This window comes from Cynocephalus volans, chromosome 1, assembly GCF_027409185.1.
Source record: "Cynocephalus volans isolate mCynVol1 chromosome 1, mCynVol1.pri, whole genome shotgun sequence".
NCBI classification, from domain to species: Eukaryota; Metazoa; Chordata; class Mammalia; order Dermoptera; family Cynocephalidae; genus Cynocephalus; species Cynocephalus volans.
Genome location: NC_084460.1, coordinates 245,751,442 through 245,766,624, shown reverse-complemented (window position 1 = coordinate 245,766,624; position 15,183 = coordinate 245,751,442). Strand labels below are relative to the sequence as shown.

The window sequence follows — 15,183 nt, the reverse complement described above, 5'->3', positions numbered from 1 at the left end:
TTTCCAATTTCAACCTTTTATGATTCTTTGAGTATATGAGTCGGTGCTTTCATTTTATTGTATATTATCAGAGTCAATAATTAAAACCATGGTTGAGTCCCCAGAGAATACTGCTCTTAAATAAGTGAAAGACTAAACAGAGACTTTGGTGATGATAGTTTTAGCAGCAGCTAACATTTATTAGGTAATTTCCATGAATTCTCTCCCTTAGTTCTAACAGCCCTCCACTTAGCCCATTTTGCAAAAAGAAATTGAGGTTTAGGGTGTTTATGTAACCTCTCCAAGGTCAAAAAGTTCATTAGTGATGGAGGGGGGTTCAAACAGACAGACTCCAGAGCCCCATCTATATCACTGTCAGTCCAAAATACATATACATGACCATTCTGGAAAACAAGCAGCACATTCAACTCCAAAACAGTTTGAAATTGAAATGTCATGAGAGTCAGATACTCTGTGACACTTTTTCTCTAAGTTATCAATTTTCAAGGAGGAAATTGAGCCACTATAGTATCTGGGCAGAAGTATCCACTCCTATCCTCATGCTGAGAATTCCAGGGCCGCTCTTTATGAATCAGGCTTTGTGGACACTGACTCAGTAATTGTGAGACTGTGAAGCAATCCAAATTTAGTTCTGTTTCTAATAATTTTAAGCAGCCTGGCAGAAAATCTTTCCAGTAAGTATATAGCTCTATGAGCACAGAATTCAGACTTCTAGGATCTGATGTGAACTGCCCACACTTGGATATCAGTGAACTGAGAAGAGAAAAGAAAAAGAATAGCAGGTGGTGAGAAGAAGAAGAAAGATAGGCTACAGTGAAAGAAAATGTATAATGCAGCTTCTTCAGGATGTTCTTGCTACCATATCCCATTTCATCACTGTAATAAAATCCCTAATAGACTTTTAAAACACATTTAAATGGCACTTAAGTCCCTGGGCAATTAGTGCAATGTCACATGGAATATAGAGCTTGCTTACAATCTTTCTTCCCCATCTGAAATAGGAGAGTGGCTTGTAAAAATTAAATATTTAAAGGAGGATTAGAACTACTGTGTGTGTATGTGTATTTATGTATTTATATAAATATATATACTTGTATTTATATATACACAAACATACATATATATAATTTAATAAGGGCCAATGACCTTTAGGGTTGTTGCAACCATTTTTTTTTTCATCCTTATGATATTTTAAATATTTCCAACTGTTTTTCTTGCAGGTGGGCCTGTAATTGATTTGCCTTTAGAATATACGGAAGTCGTCAAATACAGAGCAGGTACATCCGTGAAGCTCAGAGCTGGCATTTCTGGTAAACCTGAGCCTACAATTGAGTGGTATAAAGATGATAAAGAATTACAAACCAATGCACTGGTGTGTGTTGAAAACACCACTGACCTTGCATCTATACTCATCAGAGATGCTAATCGCCTTAACAGTGGAAGCTATGAATTAAAACTAAGGAATGCCATGGGCTCAGCCTCAGCCACCATCAGAGTGCAGATCCTTGGTAGGTGCTGAATACAGACAAATGTCATATTTTGTTTGCCTAAAGCTTAGTTATTTTAAATTAGTAAGCTTTTTAAAAGTACTGACATATTGTTTTGTTCTTTCATTGACAGACAAACCAGGACCTCCAGGTGGACCAATTGAATTTAAGACTGTCACTGCTGAAAAGATAACCCTTCTCTGGCGGCCTCCAGCTGATGATGGTGGTGCAAAAATCACTCACTACATAGTGGAAAAGCGTGAAACAAGCCGTGTCGTGTGGTCTATGGTGTCTGAAAATTTGGAAGAATGCATCATCACAACCACCAAAATCATCAAAGGAAATGAATATATCTTCCGGGTCCGAGCCGTGAACAAATATGGAATTGGCGAGGCCCTGGAATCTGATGCAGTTGTAGCCAAGAATGCATTTGGTGAGACATTATTTCACTAAAAACTGAAATAAAACACGTGCAAAATTGTAAAATATAAACTATTCTACTAGCCTGTGAATGTTTTCTTTAAAAGATTTTCTTTTGTATCACATCTTGTCTCATTTACTATCCTTTTCACAAGGTAGAAAATATAATAAATGAAACTAATATTCTTGGATAGGATTTCAAGATCAAAAGGTAGAATTTATCAGTACTGTTGATCCTTTGAACTCATTTTCCTTTTCCTTTCTAAATAGTTACACCTGGGCCACCAAGCATACCAGAGGTGACAAAGATTACCAAGAATTCAATGACTGTTATCTGGAACAGGCCAGTTGCAGATGGTGGTAATGAAATAAGTGGTTATTTCCTTGAAAAACGAGACAAGAAGAGTCTAGGATGGTTTAAAGTACTAAAGGAGACTATCCGTGACACCAGACAGAAAGTGACGGGACTCACAGAAAACAGTGACTATCAATACCGAGTTTGTGCTGTGAATGCTGCTGGACAGGGTCCATTTTCTGAACCATCTGACTTCTACAAAGCTGCTGATCCTGTTGGTAAGTGCTCGTACACCTTCATCTATGTCTTTTTTTGTGTGACTGAATTGTACGTGATTGTGTAATTAGTGTATTGTGAATGGTCATTCCAGATCCTCCAGGCCCACCCGCTAAGATAAGAATTGCAGATTCAACTAAGTCATCCATTACTCTTGGCTGGAGTAAACCTGTCTATGATGGGGGCAGTGCTGTTACTGGGTACGTTGTCGAGATGAGACAAGGAGAAGAAGAGGAATGGACAATTGTCTCTACTAAAGGAGAAGTCAGAACTACAGAGTATGTGGTATCTAACCTGCAACCTGGAGTCAATTACTACTTCCGGGTATCTGCCGTAAACTGTGCTGGACAAGGAGAACCTATAGAAATGACTGAACCTGCACAAGCTAAAGATATACTTGGTATGTACCTATTGGTGTGATTATGCTTTTATTTTTTTATTGTTAGAGTAATTCCAGGAAATCACTCATTTTCTTGCTTTTAAAATTCACTGTACATGTCCATTTTATGTCTACAGAGGAACCAGAGATCGACCTAGATGTGGCTCTCAGAACCTCTATTATAGCTAAAGCTGGTGAAGATGTACAAGTGTTAATTCCCTTTAAAGGCAGGCCTCCACCTACTGTCACATGGAGAAAAGATGAGAGGAATCTTGGCAGTGATGCCAGATACAGCATTCAAAACACTGATTCATCTTCATTACTCACTATTCCTCAAGTTACTCGCAATGACACAGGAAAATATATTCTCACAATAGAAAATGGAGTTGGTCAACCAAAGTCTTCAACCGTGAATGTTAAGGTGCTTGATACACCAGCCGCTTGCCAGAAACTACAGGTTAAACATGTCTCTCGAGGCACGGTCACTTTGCTCTGGGATCCTCCTCTTATAGATGGAGGATCTCCCATAATTAATTATGTCATTGAAAAGAGAGATGCCACAAAGAGAACATGGTCTGTTGTGTCACACAAATGTTCCAGCACATCCCTTAAGATAACAGACTTGTCAGAAAAAATTCCATTCTTCTTCAGAGTCCTTGCAGAAAATGAAATAGGAATCGGAGAACCTTGTGAAATTACCGAGCCGGTGAAGGCTGCTGAAGTACCAGCTCCTATACGCGATCTCTCAATGAAAGATGCAACAAAGACATCTGTTACCCTGAGCTGGACCAAACCTGACTTTGATGGTGGAAGCATCATCACAGATTATATTGTGGAAAGGAAAGGTAAAGGTGAACAAACATGGTCACATGCTGGCATAAGTAAGACATGTGAAATTGAGGTTTGCCAACTCAAGGAACAGTCAGTCCTGGAATTCAGAGTATTTGCCAAAAATGAGAAAGGACTGAGCGATGCTGTCACTATTGGGCCAATTACAGTGAAAGAACTTGTAATTACACCTGAAGTCGACCTGTCAGAAATCCCCGGGGCACAAGTCTCCGTGAGAATCGGGCATAATGTGCACCTTGAATTACCTTATAAAGGAAAACCCAAACCATCTATCAGTTGGCTGAAAGACGGCTTGCCATTGAAAGAAAGCGAATTTGTTCGTTTCAGTAAAACTGAAAACAAAATTACTTTTAGTATTAAGAATGTCAAGAAGGAACATGGAGGGAAATACACCATTATTCTTGATAACGCAGTGTGTAGAAACTCATTCCCCATTACAGTCATCACCCTTGGCCCACCATCAAAGCCCAAAGGACCCATTCGATTTGATGAAATCAAGGCTGACAGTGTCATCCTGTCATGGGATGTGCCTGAAGATGATGGAGGAGGAGAAATTACTTGTTACAGCATTGAGAAGCGGGAAACTTCACAAACTAACTGGAAGATGGTGTGTTCAAGTGTTGCCAGGACAACTTTCAAAGTTCCTAATCTAGTCAAAGACTCTGAATATCAGTTTAGAGTTAGGGCAGAAAACAGATACGGAGTCAGCCAACCACTCGTCTCCAACATTATTGTGGCAAAACACCAGTTCAGGATTCCTGGTCCTCCAGGAAAGCCAGTTATATACAATGTGACTTCTGATGGCATGTCACTAACTTGGGATGCTCCAGTTTATGACGGTGGTTCAGAAGTTACTGGATTCCATGTTGAGAAGAAAGAAAGAAATAGCATCCTCTGGCAAAGAGTTAATACATCACCAATATCTGGAAGAGAATATAGAGCTACTGGACTAATAGAAGGTCTGGATTACCAGTTCCGTGTATATGCCGAAAATTCCGCTGGCCTAAGCTCACCTAGCGACCCAAGCAAATTTACCTTAGCTGTTTCCCCAGTAGGTAAGTGATTGTTATTCAAACATATTTAATTCAGCAATTAAATGTGTTAGTAACAAATAAACACTGTTTTCTTCCATGTTTCACCTTCCTAAATATCTTCTCGTCACTAGAGAGCTGGTCATGGAAAGCAAGGGGAAAGACTTTAAATCAGTCTAACAGAGTAATTTAATGTTCTTTTTAAAGACTATGAAACAGAAAGTTTAAATTAATGACTAAAATGAGCTTGGGGGTTTATTCATTTTATTTTCTTCCTTTCATGATTAAGAACTGGTTACAGACATGATACATTTAACGTCTTTATAATTTTTTAGACCCACCTGGCACTCCTGACTACATTGATGTCACCCGGGAAACCATCACACTTAAATGGAACCCACCACTGCGTGATGGAGGCAGTAAAATTGTGGCCTACAGCATTGAGAAACGGCAAGGGGATGATCGCTGGGTTAGATGCAACTTTACTGATGTCAGTGAATGTCAGTACACAGTGACAGGACTTAGTCCTGGGGATCGTTATGAGTTCAGAATAATTGCAAGAAATGCTGTTGGAACTATAAGCCCGCCCTCACAATCTTCTGGTATTATTATGACAAGAGATGAAAATGGTAAGCATTTGCAACTGATTGCCAATCTGACCAAGAGCATTTGTATTTTTAAAAAATACTTTTGGGGCTGGCCCTGTGGCTCACTCGGGAGAGTGCAGCACTGGTAGCACTGAGGCCGTAGGTTTGGATCCTATATAGGGATGGCCAGTGCGCTCACTGGCTGAGCGTGGTGCGGATGACACCATGCCGAGGGTTGTGATCCCCTTACCGGTCAAAAGAAAAAAAGAAAAAAAACCCAAAAACTTCTGGCCCCTGGTCTGCAAAATGGGAACAGACACATCATTTCATACAGATTACCCAAGGTTACTGCGTTTCTGCCTTTCTGCCTTTTCAAATGAAGAAAATATTTAATTGGCATCCATTCTTTTTACCATGTCTCTTATTTCACTCCATTCCCATATAAATAGCATGCAAGTGGGGATGAGTTTTTAGCTTTGTAATTTTAGCCATTCATAATAAATAAAGAAAAAGGCCTTCAAAAATAACTGTGCATCTTTACTGAAGTTATTAAAATAGTGCATACATACAAGAACACAATCATCACCTTGCTTGAGTGCAGCTGATGACCTCTTGCAGGAACTTGTCTAAACATGCAGCATTTACTTAGGAAGTAATGATCTGTAAATGTTTCCTTTCTCATTTTACAAATGGTAATGCAAAATTCATAACACGACACACATAACAAAGGGAATAACCTAATAAGAGGCAAATGTTTAACACTGTAGTCTAAATTCTCAATCACCAATCCTACTTTCAAAATAGCCTTTGATAGCACAGTAGAAGTCCTTAAAAAATGTTTATGCATGTCTTTATTAAGCCAAATTACATAGTATTTCTATGTCTTTCATAGTTCCACCAACAGTAGAGTTTGGCCCTGAGTACTTCGATGGTGTCATTATTAAGTCTGGAGAGAGCCTTAGAATTAAAGCTTTGGTGCAAGGACGACCAGTACCTCGAGTAACGTGGTTCAAAGATGGAGTAGAAATTGAAAAGAAGTTGAATATGGAAATAACCCATGTCCTTGGATCCACCAGCCTTTTCGTTAGAGATGCTACTCGTGACCATCGTGGCGTATATACAGTAGAAGCTAAAAATGTATCTGGTTCCAGGAAAGCAGAAATTACAGTGAAAGTACAAGGTACTTTTAAAATAGCTTCTCAATGTTACAATTTATGAGACTTGGATTAAAGACATACCTAATTTATTTTGGCGGACAAGAAAAAAAACTAACTCTGGAAACTTTTTCTTATAGATACCCCAGGAAAAGTAGTTGGGCCAATAAGATTCACCAACATTACTGGGGAGAAGATGACCCTGTGGTGGGATGCTCCACTCAATGACGGCTGTGCTCCCGTAACTCACTACATCATTGAAAAACGGGAAACCAGCAGACTTGCTTGGGCACTAATTGAGGATAAATGTGAAGCCCAGAGCTACACCGCCATTAAACTCATCAACGGCAATGAATACCAATTCCGTGTTTCTGCAGTTAACAAGTTTGGCGTTGGGAGGCCACTTGATTCTGACCCAGTGGTTGCTCAAATACAATACAGTAAGTTTCCATTTTTAGTAAGTGGGACTATGTCATAAGATTAACTTCCCAAGAAAATGTATCTAATTGGTTTTGGGTTTTGTTTTTTTTTCCCCAATTTACAGCTGTTCCCGATGCCCCTGGCATTCCAGAACCTAGCAACATAACAGGCAATAGCATTACCCTGACATGGGCAAGGCCAGAATCAGACGGTGGCAATGAAATTCAACAATACATCCTGGAAAGAAGAGAAAAGAAAAGCACAAGATGGGTAAAAGTGACCAGCAAGCGACCAATCTCTGAGACAAGATTCAAAGTCACTGGTCTGACAGAAGGCAATGAGTATGAATTCCATGTCATGGCTGAAAATGCAGCAGGAGTAGGACCTGCAAGTGATATCTCAAGACTAATTAAATGTAGAGAGCCCGTCAACCCACCAGGTCCTCCCTCAGTGGTCAAAGTGACAGATACATCAAAGACAACCGTAAGCTTAGAATGGTCCATGCCAGTGTTTGATGGTGGCTTGGAAATAATTGGGTATATTATTGAAATGTGCAAAGCTGACTTAGGAGACTGGCACAAGGTGAATGCAGAGCCCTGTGTGAAAACAAGATATACAGTCACTGATCTACAAGCAGGTGAAGAATACAAATTCCGGGTTAGTGCTATCAATGGTGCTGGAAAAGGAGACAGCTGTGAAGTGACTGGCACAATTAAAGCAGTTGACCGATTAACAGCTCCTGAGTTAGACATCGACGCAAACTTCAAACAGACTCACATTGTTAGAGCTGGGGCCAGTATTCGCCTCTTCATTGCCTACAGGGGTAGACCTACTCCTACAGCTGTATGGAGCAAACCAGACTCTAACCTTAGCATTCGGGCTGATATCCATACAACAGACTCTTTCAGCACTCTCACCGTGGAAAACTGCAACAGAAATGATGCAGGGAAATACACCCTTACGGTGGAAAACAACAGTGGTAGCAAGTCAATCACATTCACTGTAAAGGTGCTAGACTCTCCAGGCCCACCTGGCCCAATTACCTTCAAGGATGTGACCCGAGGATCTGTTACATTGTTGTGGGATGCCCCTCTCCTCGATGGTGGTGCCCGAATCCATCACTATGTGGTAGAGAAACGAGAGGCAAGTCGCCGTAGCTGGCAGGTTGTCAGTGAAAAATGCACTCGTCAGATCCTTAAGGTCAATGACCTGGCAGAAGGCGTTCCATATTATTTCCGTGTTTCTGCAGAAAATGAGTATGGTGTTGGTGAACCCTACGAAATGCCTGAACCAATTGTAGCCACAGAACAGCCTGCTCCACCTAGGAGACTTGATATCGTTGACACTAGCAAATCCTCTGTGGTCTTAGCGTGGCTTAAACCCGACCATGATGGAGGCAGCCGGATCACTGGCTACCTGCTTGAAATGAGACAAAAGGGATCTGACTTCTGGGTTGAAGCTGGTCACACCAAACAGCTGACTTTCACAATAGAGCGCCTTGTTGAGAATACTGAATATGAATTCCGTGTGAAGGCCAAGAATGATGCCGGCTATAGTGAGCCTAGGGAAGCCTTCTCTTCTGTCATCATCAAAGAGCCTCAAATTGAGCCCACAGCTGACCTCACTGGAATTACCAATCAGCTCATAACTTGCAAAGCAGGTAGCACATTTACCATTGATGTACCAATCAGTGGTCGTCCTGCCCCCAAAGTAACATGGAAACTGGAAGAAATGAGACTAAAGGAGACAGACCGAGTGAGTATCACAACAACAAAAGACAGAACCACCCTGTCTGTAAAGGACAGCATGAGAGGTGACTCTGGCAGATACTTCTTGACCCTGGAAAATACAGCTGGCGTTAAAACATTTACCATCACAGTTGTGGTCATTGGAAGGCCAGGTCCAGTAACTGGCCCTATTGAGGTCTCATCTGTCACGGCCGAATCATGTGTCCTGTCATGGGCTGAACCTAAAGATGATGGAGGCACCGAAATTACTAATTACATAGTCGAAAAGCGTGAGTCGGGTACAACAGCTTGGCAGCTTGTCAATTCCAGTGTCAAGCGCACTCAGATTAAAGTCACTCACCTCACAAAATACATGGAGTATTCTTTCCGTGTCAGTTCAGAGAACAGATTTGGTGTCAGCAAGCCTCTAGAATCAGCACCAATAATTGCTGAGCATCCATTTGGTAAGAAAAATAAAAATCATTTTTTAAAGTCTCGATTATTAAATACTTCCCCTGAATTTTATAAAAATATATTCATATTTGATACCTTTGTATTTAGTCCCACCAAGCGCTCCTACGAGACCTGAAGTCTACTATGTGTCTGCAAATGCCATGTCTATTCGTTGGGAAGAACCCTACCACGATGGTGGCAGTAAAATCATTGGCTACTGGGTTGAGAAGAAAGAACGTAACACCATCCTTTGGGTGAAAGAAAACAAAGTGCCATGTTTAGAGTGCAACTACAAAGTGACCGGTTTAGCAGAAGGACTAGAATATCAGTTCAGAACTTATGCACTCAATGCTGCAGGTGTTAGCAAGGCCAGCGAAGCCTCACGGCCTATTATGGCTCAAAACCCAGTTGGTATGTATCAAAATTTAAGGGTACATTTGATTATTATTGGTAGTACTAGTAGAACTCAGAGCTGCATTTTTTAACTTTATTTTTATATCCCTTCTAGATGCACCAGGCAGACCGGAGGTGACAGATGTCACAAGATCAACAGTATCACTGATTTGGTCTGCCCCGGTGTATGATGGAGGCAGCAAGGTTGTAGGCTACATCATAGAGCGTAAGCCAGTCAGTGAGGTAGGAGATGGTCGCTGGCTAAAGTGCAACTATACCATAGTATCTGACAATTTCTTCACCGTGACTGCCCTCAGTGAAGGAGACACTTATGAATTCCGTGTGTTGGCCAAGAATGCAGCAGGCGTAATTAGCAAAGGGTCAGAATCCACAGGCCCTGTCACTTGCCGAGATGAATATGGTAGGAAATAGTCAATGTTCTCCTTTTTAAATGATCACGATTTATGTGAAAATAAACTGTGGGATACTCATTTGCATCTATTTTGCCTGTTTAACAGCTCCACCCAAAGCCGAATTGGATGCCAGATTACAGGGCGATCTGGTTACCATCAGAGCAGGTTCTGATCTTGTTCTTGATGCTGCAGTTGGTGGCAAACCGGAACCCAAAATTATCTGGACCAAAGGAGACAAGGAACTAGATCTCTGTGAAAAAGTCTCTTTGCAGTATACTGGCAAACGAGCAACTGCTGTGATCAAGTTCTGTGACAGAAGTGACAGTGGAAAATACACTTTAACAGTGAAGAACGCTAGTGGGACCAAGTCTGTGTCTGTCATGGTCAAAGTACTTGGTAAGCATGTCAAATGTTCTTGCGTTTTTATAGCATTTTCAAGTGTGGGCAGAAAGCATGATCTTCATCATGGCTTGTCATTAACATCTGTTTCAGATTCCCCTGGCCCATGTGGAAAGCTCACTGTCAGCAGAGTAACAGAGGAGAAGTGCACTTTAGCCTGGAGCCTTCCTCAGGAAGATGGGGGAGCAGAAATAACTCACTTCATTGTGGAAAGACGAGAGACAAGCAGGCTCAACTGGGTGATTGTTGAAGGCGAATGCCCAACGCTTTCCTATGTGGTTACCAGACTTATCAAGAACAATGAATACACATTCCGAGTGAGGGCAGTAAACAAGTATGGCCCTGGTGTGCCTGTTGAATCAGAGCCAATTGTAGCCAGAAATTCATTCAGTAAGTATCAACACTTTTAAACAATTTGGTAGTTGAAATGTAAGCAGAGGGGGGAGAAGGACAGTCCTGTCAATAGTGATTGTGTGCAATACTGATCATCCTTAATTTCATAAAAATATAAACAGCTATTCCATCACAACCTGGCATACCTGAAGAAGTTGGGGCTGGCAAAGAGCATATCATCATTCAGTGGACAAAACCTGAATCTGACGGTGGCAATGATATCAGCAACTACCTAGTAGACAAACGTGAGAAGAAGAGCCTGCGCTGGACACGTGTCAACAAAGATTCTGTGGTGTATGATACCAGGCTGAAGGTGACCGGCCTGATGGAAGGTTGTGATTACCAGTTCCGGGTGACCGCAGTGAATGCTGCGGGTAACAGCGAGCCCAGTGAAGCTTCCGACTTCATCTCATGCAGAGAACCATCATGTGAGTTCAAAGAATCGTATATACATCTAATGCCCATCAATCTGTAGACAAATCATTATCCAACATGCCATTCCAAGAATTTGTAGAATTTATGAATGGTCTAGAAAAGCATATGCTTATTAGCATGATTGTAAATCAAGCCTAAGTCAGAGAACATTTAAACTACTACATCTGTTGATAAGCTAGCAAGTGGCATTGCTGAAAACTGTCACAGTATTTTCTAACTTATGAAAAAAATATTCTTCTACCAATATGAAAGGGATATATTTCATAAATATTCCTAAGAACAAAGAAAAATGCATTGTGAGAAAAATGCATTGAGATAAAGAAAAAGGGCAAAATTCCTTTTTGAAAAGGCTTAAGCGGGACCATAAAGCTTCTACTATTTTAATAAGTTACTAACAAAATAATTGTCACAGAGCTTCAAAAATAAATGGCAAATCCTTTTACAGGAACTGAGGACAAGAACTAAAAGGAAGAAGTCATTGGGACTGAATGGGGAAGTTGAGGAAACTGATTCCCATATTCATTAGAAATGGAGAGGTGGCAAGTGATATTAACCTAGTGAAAGATGAGCAATTAAGAAAACTCCCTGATATGGGCACTTTGAGTAATGACAATGTAGCATACAATGCTGTCCTGTACTATCAGAAGAGATTGGTTACAAAGATTATCTTAGTGAGTGTAAACAAAGAGCAATAAGGCCATTGTTAGTCTTGAAAACCAAAAATACACATCTGAGTTTCCTTATTTGAGTAATATCTGCATTCTGCTTTTTAAATTCCATAGATACCCCTGGACCACCTTCTGCTCCAAGAGTTGTGGATACCACCAAGCGCAGCATCAGTTTGGCATGGACCAAGCCTATGTACGATGGTGGCACTGATATCATAGGATATGTTCTTGAAATGCAAGAGAAAGACACTGATCAGTGGTACCGAGTGCACACCAATGCCACAATAAGAAATACTGAATTCACTGTGCCAGACCTTAAAATGGGCCAGAAATATTCCTTCAGAGTCGCGGCCGTGAACGTGAAGGGTATGAGTGAATACAGCGAATCAATTGCTGAAATTGAGCCTGTGGAAAGACTAGGTATTTATAATACAAGTTTTTAGGTGAATTATTTTCTCATCATGCCTATTCAAGAATTAATTAAATTTTGATATTTACTTTCCAGAAATACCGGATCTTGAGCTTGCAGATGATCTAAAGAAGACTGTGACCATTAGGGCTGGGGCCTCATTGCGCCTGATGGTGTCTGTGTCTGGAAGACCAGCTCCCGTCATCACATGGAGCAAGAAGGGCATTGACCTTGCAAGCCGGGCTATTATTGACACCACTGAGAGCTACTCATTACTAATTGTAGACAAAGTTAATCGGTATGATGCTGGAAAATACACAATCGAAGCCGAAAATCAATCTGGCAAGAAATCAGCAACAGTCCTTGTTAAAGTATATGGTAAGGATTTTCCTTAAAATTGATTATCCTGTGAGTAGATTCTTTAAAAAGATACACTTCGACCTATGACTGATCACCTCTCTAGAGAGGAGCTATGCTGATTATATTCTCCCCCCAACCCCCAAAGATCTATCAACCAATCAGGCAAATAGGAAGTATGGATCTTTCATTCTATCTTTTAGATACTCCTGGTCCCTGTCCTTCAGTGAGAGTTAAAGAAGTATCAAGAGATTCTGTGACTATTACTTGGGAAATTCCCACAATTGATGGTGGAGCTCCAGTCAACAATTACATTGTTGAGAAGCGTGAAGCTGCCATGAGAGCATTCAAAACAGTAACTACCAAATGTAGCAAGACACTTTACAGGATTTCTGGACTTGTAGAAGGAACCATGTACTACTTCAGAGTGCTGCCAGAAAATATTTATGGCATTGGAGAACCTTGCGAAACATCTGATGCAGTTCTGGTCTCGGAAGTGCCTTTGGTGCCTACAAAGCTAGAGGTGGTTGATGTCACCAAATCCACTGTCACCCTTGCCTGGGAAAAACCATTGTACGATGGGGGTAGCCGACTCACTGGATATGTTCTCGAGGCCTGCAAAGCCGGCACAGAGAGATGGATGAAGGTTGTCACCTTAAAACCCACCGTCCTGGAGCACACTGTTATTTCCTTAAATGAAGGTGAACAGTACTTGTTTAGAGTGAGGGCACAAAATGAGAAAGGTGTGTCAGAACCAAGAGAGATCGTCACAGCTGTGACTGTACAAGACCTCAGAGGTACGTACCAAATAGCCAAAAAATAACAATGATAGTCAGGTAAAATGAAAACATTCAGAATTCATGACACTGTATCATTAGTAATAATGCTTAAGAATAAACTCCTAATCTCTTTCTCATAGTGTTGCCAACGATTGATCTTTCTACAATGCCTCAAAAGACCATCCACGTCCCAGCTGGCAGACCAGTAGAGCTGGTGATACCTATTGCTGGTCGTCCACCTCCTGCTGCTTCCTGGTTCCTTGCTGGTTCTAAACTGAGAGAATCAGAGCGTGTCACAGTTGAAACTCATACTAAAGTAGCTAAATTAACCATCCGTGAAACCACCATAAGAGATACTGGAGAATATACACTTGAATTGAAGAATGTTACTGGAACTACTTCAGAGACCATTAAAGTTATCATTCTTGGTAAGGACATGTGACAAAGACACAAGCGAGCTGTGGATGTTCAGTCACCCAATTTTGACTTGAAGTGAAAATTAATTTCTTGGATTTCTTTTTCTTTCGTAGACAAGCCTGGTCCACCAACTGGACCTATCAAGATTGATGAAATTGATGCCACGTCAGTTACCATCTCCTGGGAACCGCCTGAATTGGATGGCGGTGCTCCACTGAGTGGTTATGTGGTAGAACAGCGGGATGCCCATCGTCCAGGATGGCTGCCAGTTTCTGAATCAGTGACTAGATCGACATTTAAGTTTACCAGACTCACTGAAGGAAACGAGTATGTGTTCCGGGTGGCTGCAACAAACCGCTTCGGGATTGGCTCCTACCTGCAGTCTGAAGTCATAGAATGTCGCAGCAGCATCAGTAAGTCCGTGGACCCTCCCACCATTCTCCGCACCTCTTATTCTGAATGTTAACAAGCCAGGGATTTGTTTTAACATGACCTAATGTAAATAAAAAAAGGTCTTTCTAAGGTTTCTAAATATCCTTTCCTTGGAGGTTTTCAACACAGTTAGCTTTTTTTTGGCGTCACTCTTATGAAAGAGAAAGAGGAGGAGGAAGTAGGAAGGGAGGAATGGAAGAAAGAAGGAAGGAAGGAAGGAAGGAAGGAAGGAAGGAAGGAAGGAAGGAAGGAAGGAGAAAGAAAGAAGAAAGATTATGTTGTATGAGAAAAATACAGAATGCATTCTTAAATGTTCATAGAATTGAAGAAAATGAGGGACAAGAAAAATTAAAAAATAGTCACAAGTATCTTATATACCTTTTAAAATACCAATTGAAAGCTAAGACCGACACAAATATTTGAGTCATTATTTTAATTTATTCATATTGCCATATTGTGTTTACCTCTGTCTTGCTTCAGGTATTCCTGGACCCCCAGAAACATTACAGATATTTGATGTCTCCCGAGATGGCATGACACTTACTTGGTATCCACCTGAAGATGACGGTGGTTCCCAAGTGACTGGATATATTGTGGAGCGGAAAGAAGTAAGAGCAGATCGATGGGTACGTGTAAATAAAGTACCAGTGACAATGACACGGTATCGCTCCACTGGCCTTATTGAAGGCTTAGAATATGAACACCGTGTCACAGCCATTAATGCAAGAGGGACTGGAAAACCAAGTCGTCCTTCCAAACCCATCGCTGCCATGGATCCAATTGGTAAATACATTTTTGTATAAGTCAAGTTGATTGATATAGAATTTATATGCAGTAAAATTAACACTTTTTAAGTATGTAGTTATATGGCGTTTGAAGAATGTATTGTTTTGTAATCACCACTATGATTAAAATATAGAACATTTTCATCACCCTAAAAAGTGCTCTTTTGTTCCTTTGTAATCAATCCCTTCTCAACCACAGCCCCTCGCAACTTCTGGCAAATAACT

The 15,183-nt window shown here is 40.9% G+C and overlaps 1 protein-coding gene across 22 annotated transcripts in view; it reads left to right on the top strand.

Annotated features, from left to right (window-relative positions):
• TTN (titin) overlaps positions 1-15,183 on the top strand; it is a 268,315-nt gene that overhangs the window by 238,172 nt on the left and 14,960 nt on the right. For all 22 annotated transcript variants that reach the window (XM_063115514.1, XM_063115619.1, XM_063115522.1 and 19 more), the window contains 20 exons: positions 1,221-1,508; positions 1,621-1,920; positions 2,178-2,480; positions 2,573-2,878; positions 2,995-4,761; positions 5,073-5,366; positions 6,217-6,504; positions 6,619-6,918; positions 7,023-9,089; positions 9,187-9,489; positions 9,587-9,892; positions 9,990-10,280; positions 10,377-10,673; positions 10,799-11,104; positions 11,894-12,199; positions 12,285-12,566; positions 12,749-13,342; positions 13,465-13,752; positions 13,855-14,154; positions 14,654-14,956. In XM_063115514.1, coding sequence (XP_062971584.1) covers positions 1,221-1,508; positions 1,621-1,920; positions 2,178-2,480; positions 2,573-2,878; positions 2,995-4,761; positions 5,073-5,366; positions 6,217-6,504; positions 6,619-6,918; positions 7,023-9,089; positions 9,187-9,489; positions 9,587-9,892; positions 9,990-10,280; positions 10,377-10,673; positions 10,799-11,104; positions 11,894-12,199; positions 12,285-12,566; positions 12,749-13,342; positions 13,465-13,752; positions 13,855-14,154; positions 14,654-14,956 — 9,489 coding nt within the window. The remainder of the gene's footprint in view (positions 1-1,220; positions 1,509-1,620; positions 1,921-2,177; positions 2,481-2,572; positions 2,879-2,994; positions 4,762-5,072; positions 5,367-6,216; positions 6,505-6,618; positions 6,919-7,022; positions 9,090-9,186; positions 9,490-9,586; positions 9,893-9,989; positions 10,281-10,376; positions 10,674-10,798; positions 11,105-11,893; positions 12,200-12,284; positions 12,567-12,748; positions 13,343-13,464; positions 13,753-13,854; positions 14,155-14,653; positions 14,957-15,183) is intronic.